Source organism: Enoplosus armatus, chromosome 15 (genome assembly GCF_043641665.1).
Source record: "Enoplosus armatus isolate fEnoArm2 chromosome 15, fEnoArm2.hap1, whole genome shotgun sequence".
Lineage (NCBI taxonomy): Eukaryota > Metazoa > Chordata > Actinopteri > Centrarchiformes > Enoplosidae > Enoplosus > Enoplosus armatus.
Window position 1 is genome coordinate 2,106,221 of NC_092194.1, and position 7,151 is coordinate 2,113,371.

At 47.1% G+C, this 7,151-nt stretch overlaps 1 protein-coding gene across 1 annotated transcript; it reads right to left on the reverse strand.

Annotated features, from left to right (window-relative positions):
• Positions 1-2,440: 2,440 nt before the first annotated feature.
• On the reverse strand, positions 2,441-6,402 carry osr1 (odd-skipped related transcription factor 1). The gene is made up of 2 exons (XM_070920874.1): positions 5,705-6,402; positions 2,441-2,573 (listed from the first exon to the last, which is right to left on the reverse strand). The coding sequence occupies exons 1-2, from the start codon at positions 6,385-6,387 to the stop codon at positions 2,441-2,443; spliced, it is 816 nt and encodes a 271-aa protein (XP_070776975.1). The 5' UTR covers positions 6,388-6,402.
• Positions 6,403-7,151: the final 749 nt, after the last annotated feature.

Below are 7,151 nucleotides of genomic sequence, written 5' to 3' on the forward strand. Positions count from 1 at the left end.
TTTTCTTAAACCCTAATAATCATCACCATCGGTCGTCCACGTATTCTACAGAGACAGCGGCGTGTTCATGTGCAAAACCAGCGTAACAGAAAGTTCCATGTCATTTATTTGAGGGGTGGATTGTGGATGATGAGGTGGAGGCGGCAGACACTTCTCCATCGCTCGTCAGACAGCGGCAGCGGCTATCGTCTCTTAGCGTCCTTCGGACTCTGCGCAGACGCCTCGCCGCTATCGCTGATGCTCCACGGATTGGTTTCCAGTCATGTCCTGGGCGACGTCCACGCCAGCTTGTAATGTTCCCAGTCAGGATGCTTTCTATTGCTCCTCTGTAAAAGTTAGCAAGAGCTTCGCACAAGAGTGGGGCCTTCTTAAGTTTCCTTCAGAAATACAGTGTTGGGGGGGGTTGTAGCTTTCTTTACCAGCGTGGAGATATGTGATGTGCCGCGACAGGTTCACTGTGATGCTTGCTCTCTTGCTCCACCTCAGCTCCACTGATATAGACAGGAGTTAGCATCTTTGCCTCCCCCCACCCACCCCCCGCCCTAAAATCTACGATTTTACGTTGAGCAGTGGGTTGTTGCCTGTGCACCCCTCTGCAAGACTGTTGTATTTCCTCCCGAGGTGAACTCTCACCGCTGTTTGTAATCCGGCCGGTGACGGTGGTGTCGCGGAGCTCTCTCCAGATGTCGGGGACTGCAGTCAGGGGTGTGTGTGCGGCGTGGTGTCCTTATGTCACGTACACCATCCCCTGCCATCTCAAGCTGCCCAGCTGTGTGTGTGTGTGTGTGTGTGTGTGTGTGTGTGTGTCCCTGGCTACTCGGGCATTTGACGACAGACTGATGAGTTCCTGGCTACAAGAGAAACAGTGAGCAACAGGCAGATCATCCGCTCAGCTCCCCTCCTTCCCCCTGGACCAGCAGCCTTCTTCCTGCATGACACACTAAAAACGCACATAAACACACACACACACACACACACACACGCACAACCTTTGTTTACATTTCTACAAATCAGCTTTGCGCAAGAAGTGGTCATTCAAAATGCAAATGGTGCTTCTCACCTACCAGTGAGCCACTGCTCCATGCACTGGGTGAGAGCTGGGTTCACCAGCCCTACGGCTGCTGCACGCAGTAGGAAGACAGCATTTAATTTACCACAGGATGTATGAACATTCAGGCCTTGTGCAGCTATTTGTGCCTGCCCGTGTTCAAAGTTGTGCTACCCGCTGTTTGGTGCGAAATGGCTCTTGACGATTCAGGCCTTGAATCTTCTCAACTATATCTTGTTTAGCCAGAGCTCTGTCAAGTGCATTCTGCTGGCTCCTCGGGTGTGCACGGCTGTTTTGGCAGTGGGCAGAGTAGTAACGCATGTCTTTGCACCACCAGGTAACCCCGTTTCTGCGGCGCCAGATTCCAGATCGCAATCGGCCCGCCAAGGGTAAATAAACTCCTCCGGAGTTTCGCGTCTACACCATCGCAGCTCATCCCGGCATGGCTTCCATCCGTCACAAGTTTCAGTGCTCGTATTGGTCGTAGGTCTATCCTGAGGCATTTCGGTCCATTGATAAATCGATAATGAACTGAGAGGCTCAAGACTAACTGGCATCTAGGAATCGGTCTGGTGATGTCCGGCCAATGAGCGCCTCCTCATCTAGTAGTATCAGTTCATTTTATATGTGGTTTAAGTGGTTAGTGGCTGCCATGTCACCTCGTCACTATCATCACCAGGGCTCACTGAATAAATAATGTATTGTAATGAACCACCCGACCTAAACTCGTACCTCATATAGCAACATTTCACCCAGAGAAAGTCAGACACAGCCAAGCGGTTACAGTAAAATATTTATTTAGAAATGATTATTCATTTTGAAAATAAGTTTAAGAAATCCAGTGATATATGTAAATAATCAATAATGAGGTTAAAGTGCAAAAATACATTTCTGATATAATGTATCTGTACAAAAATAACATTGGAATGTGATATTGAAAAGGAGGAAATGTGTCTATGCTAACATGGCTTTGATCATTCTCAGTTTTTGTAGAAAAAAAAAAAAACAAATTGCATAAAGAGTCGTGTCCCTTTTATAAAGTCTTTGGATTATAAGCTTCTGAGCAAAGTGGTGCTTTTTTTTTTTTCTTTTCTTTTTCTAAAGGTCCATTTCCCATTCCACACGTCCACTGGGTCCTCTGCCAAGTCGGGCTTTGACAACCAAGCATACACTTCTCCACTAAGGCTTATTTCTGTGTTATTTCTTTAAGGACTGGCTGGTGAAATATGAAATCCTTGAGAAGTATTCCCATAGAAGCTGAGGGCTCTGCCTCCGATAGCTGAGATGAAAAAGTCTTTGGTCGTTGTCTGAGTGTTGTTGCCGTTTCTTGTGTTTTTCCAGTGTCCCCCCCCCCCCCCCCCCCCCATGTCCCTTCCCTGCTGGCAGAGTGAATCACTTGATCTTGGCTGGCTTCAGTTCCTTCACCTGCATGTGCAATGTTTTGTGGACAGCCAGAGTTCGGGACTGACAGAAGCCCTTCCCGCACTCCTGACATTTGAAGGGCTTTTCTTTGGAATGAATGTACCTGCAGGGTGAACACAACAGAGCAGCCAGTTAGTATTTCAGGACGGACCATGTCACAGTTCAGGACATCATCATCGTCAGTGCTGAATGGGTCAACGCGCGTCAGGCTTCGTGGCCCTTTCCGACGTGTTACCTAGAGTCTGGTTCTGATCAAGGTTTCTGCCTCTTAAAAGGACGTTTTCCCTTGCTGCTGTCGCCAAGTGCTGATGGTGGGAACTGTTGGGTCTCTGTAATAATATTATAAAGAGGACGGTCTAGACCTGCTCTATATGTAAAGAGTTAAGAGATGACTTCTGTTGTGATTTGGCGCTATAGCAGTACAATTGAAATGTCCGTCAAGGTTGATTTAGACGACCTATGAACCATACAATGTAATACAGCTACAACGCACAATTCCATAATCAGGACTGTACGTTTCTTCAACGCAGCCACACACTGTCTCCCTGGTCCCATAGCCGCAGTTACCCTGGAAAAGCTCCAGGATCTATTGCCCTCACTCCCAAACCTCCATTAAAACAGACTCGTGTTTTTGGATCGACTGCTGCTCCTGCGTACTTCCAGCTAACCAGAAACCATTCAAATATCAAAATATTCTACAGTGCAAGTCAATGGGAAGAATCCTCAAAATCCTCTTCAACCTGCTCTATTTTGAAATGCTCCTCCTTCTTTTTCTGCCAAGAATAAAAAAAAAACATTGTGAGTGTGAACAATCAGCAAAAATGTGAGCATGTTCAGTGAACGCCGCGTTTTTTTTGGCGCATTCTTGCACAACACCGGAGACGGACTTGTTGAGATAAAAGGCGCAAGGCAACGTCATGCGGCCTAAATAAATTGGAAATGTATCTTCTTAATTTCACCAGTACTGAGGGCAGAACCGATAACGCCGGAGCTTATCGATACTACGGCCTCAGGGAGCGTTTAATACCAGGTTTCGGTACCCATCCCGGTCCGCGTATCGCCCGCCCAAACAGAATGAGTTCTTATCTTCAGTTGTTTTAAAATTTTAATCTCTCCAATGCCAGCTCCACTGAATTTCTTGGAACTATGGACTCTTTCAACTTTACTCAGCATGTTGACAGCCCAACTCACAACCGTGGCTAGTTTTTTACGCTTGCCTCTCTCAATGTGGAGGATTTGGGTATCTCAGACCATCGGTGTATCAGGTTCTCCAACTTGTTTCACACCGTCCCCAATCCTCAATTACCTGTTCGTCATAGTAATTTCTCAGATGCCCACCGAGCCTCCCGTCTATTCAGCAGTGTTAAGGCCCAACCCCTTCAGCTAAACACAGACCAATTAATTACAATCTGCTACATCTTGAACTCTGTTGCCCCTCTGACAGTCCGAAAATCTAGAGCCAAAACTCGACCATGGCTGAATAGTGACACCCCGTCCTCTTGGACAACAACGTCGAAAGGCGGATACGGCCACAGGTCTCATTTGAGATACTGAAAGGCTGCCTCTCGCAAATGATCAGAAATCTGTCAAGGCTGCAAGAGCGAAATATTTTGCCGCCATCGTCCCCAGAAATTCTCACAGTTGTTGCTGCTACCTGCTACAGCCATTCGTTTTTTTTAAACTTTTTCTCTACGGAAAATCTGATGTCTGCCTGCCCTGACTTCCTTACAGACTCTCAGCCTGTGTCTCTGCCCCGCATTCATGGCACAATCTCTCACACGAAGTCCACCACCTGCCCCCCAGCTTGGACGCTGTCGTCCAAGCTGGGGGGCAGCTGGCGAATGGAGCCGCCCCGTCCTCTTCTAAACGTGCAGTAGTCCAACGTCCTATTAAAAAGCCCAACTTGGACAAATCAGTCCTAGACGTACAACGTACAAGTTTTCACTGGCCTTTGGTTTGCTCTTAGTGTTTCAATATTTTAGTGTATAATCATTTATTTTTATAAATTGATTGGTTGATAAGTTTTACTCTGTTTCTGCTTTACATTTGTGCACATATTTTGCTATTTCCTTGTATTCATCATTGCCAAATTGCAACGTTCTCTATGAATAAACCTGATTTGAATTGGTTCGATTTGATACTCAAATCAGTTCACAGCATTGCTGGATAGTGACATATATAATCTCATTTACCATACCTACATTGTATGATCTTTAAACCTGCTCTGGCTAATGGGAATTTTCATTCACCCGAATACAAGCTCATTAACCCGCTGACGAACGTCAGCTTAGTGCCGATGAAAAAAGATAAACAAACACGTCAGTTACAGTCTGCACGGGCTTGCATTTCACTTGTGCCATACGTATGTAAACGTGACTCGAAGCGTATTCCTACTTCAACTTTTTCCCTCCACTTTACATTGACCCAGTATTTAATGGTATGGAGAACCTGCACTGATAGATTTGTTTAAGCAGTGTGCGAGCACCCGCCCCCTTTGTATTTAGTCTTTTTTTTTTAAAAACTGGCCCCGGTCAGAGTCAAACAACCTATCAGGGTGATCAGGGGTTTCTGCGTTTAGATTCCTCTTTTCCAACCGTTCTGATTCACACTCCGGAAGGTGGAACCTTCTATAGAAGCCCTTGTTTGTACAGAGTCCATGCGATTGGCCAGTTGTGTGCTAGCTGACCCTAATTCAGTAATTCAATAACACTGCCTACTGTAGCTTTCACTCCGTACTACCACTTTCTAGTAAATGTGGGTACTCGTGGTGTAGTTATAGTAAGCGTTGGGCAGAACAGGAGGCATGCTAAAGAGTGCAATATGCTCCAAACAGATTTGTTTGTACAAAGGTTCATCCGAATGTGTGTACATGAAAGTGTTTATAGCCCCTCTGACTGGACTCAAAACCAACTGTTTTTATCACCCATTTGCATAACAGCAGTGGATGGAAATGCACATTAATTAAAGATTTTGTGGAAATTCAGTTAAAACGGGATAGTAGCACACACTTTCTGGCAGCCATAAGAAGTGACAGAAGCAGTTGTATCAAGATTAAAAAAAAAGAAAAAGTTCAGACCTCGCCTACGACCACACCTAGCCAATCGCTGCATGAAAAGTGGGCAGGCTTGTCAGATTGAGAGTCTCAGAAAGTAACCCTTTAATCACGCAGCAAATACAATGTCCAGTTGTGTATGCTATTTGACTTGACAGGCTTTGATAAAGTCTGGTCCTCACCTGTGGTCCCGGAGGTGGTCCTGTCTTCTGAAGGCCTTGTGGCAGATGTCACAGGTGTACGGCCTCTCGTCTGTGTGCGTCCTCTCGTGGATCAAAAGGTTGTAGGATTTGGTAAAATGGCGGCCACAGAACTTGCATACAAACTCTTTCTTGGTCTTGGAGGGCAGTCGGCCTCGGCTGGACTTGCGCTCCGGTGAGGAGAGTTTGGTCACATCCAGGAGGCACCCCAGGCTGGCTGAGGTTTGGTGGTGAGATGAAGCCTGGGCTGCAGCGGCGGCGGCGGCAGCCGCACCCGTCATGCTCAGGTCCTCCGCCTTCAGGTGATCCTCCTGGGTGGCTGCTGCTGCCAGGTTGGCAAAGTCAAAGCGGGGCTTGTTCTTGGAGCTCTGCAGCAGCCTTGCTGAGTCCTGCTTGGGATGCAGGAGGTGAGGGAAAATGGGGATGGAGGCCATGGAGGAGAACTGGGCAGGCAGCTTGGAGATGGTGCAGCGGGGCAGGCCCAGGGGTGGGAAGCCGAGGGTCCACTGGTGGAGGTGGATGGCGTGGAGGGTGCTGAAGCTGTAGATGCTGTGAAAATGATCTGCTGGCAGCTGGAGGCCCGCGGAGCTCTGGAGGAGGGAGTAGTTGGCCAGCTGCAGGGACGGGTGGAGAGGGACCGGCGCTGGTAGAGTCTTGCTGCCCATGGCTGCTACACAAAATCCAACAGGCCCTCTGGTGGAGACAGAAAACATTAGCAGATGAAAATGTGCAACTTTTGGGCCAAGTCATGCTGATTTATTTAAAGTGCTTTCCGAATTAAAAGAATCGAAGGCACTGGTTAAGACGACCAGGAGGTCTGATCACAAGTTTCTACCGTTGACGTGCGATTACCATAAAAGCCCACTTTACAGGAAGTTGGTCAGTAAGCATACCCCCCTCCCCAATATTTGCACATGGCAGCCACAGTACAGGCTATTAGGGAAAGCTTGTGGTCATGGTTAAAGAGCCAAAGGTAGTTAGTTACTGTTATCTGTAACGGGAAGCGAACTCCAACCCCCTGCAAGAACTTCTCACCTTCTGTCTGCCACTCTGACCTGCAAGTTGTATTCCTACAATTAGACTTCAACCCAAGCATTCTGCAGTTTTGTGTATTATCTCTCACTTTATACCTAAAGAAAAGTTGGTTTTAATATTTTCATTTTAGAATTAGGGGTTACGATTACAGGAGAGAGAGAGAGAGAGAGAGAGAGAGGGATCAGGGATCAAACCATTCGCTGATGGTCCTCGCAAGTGTACTAAGACACCAAGACACACGCGCGTAAAGGTGTGTGGTAAATGTGTCAGAGAAAGTGAACACAAAACAATTGGCAACACTGACACACACATGCATCAGACAGAGGGAAAAAAAAAAAGTGTGTGTGTGTGTGTGTGTGTGTGTGTGGGTGGGTGTTTCCTGTTCCCAGAAACA

Coding starts and splice junctions, on each gene's coding strand:
- osr1 (XM_070920874.1), bottom strand. CDS start 6,387: ATGGGCAGCAAGACTCTACCAGCGCCGGTCCCTCTCCACCCGTCCCTG. Junction 2,574..5,704: donor GACCACCTCCGGGACCACAG/GTGAGGACCAGA, acceptor TTCACCCTGCAG/GTACATTCATTCCAAAGAAA.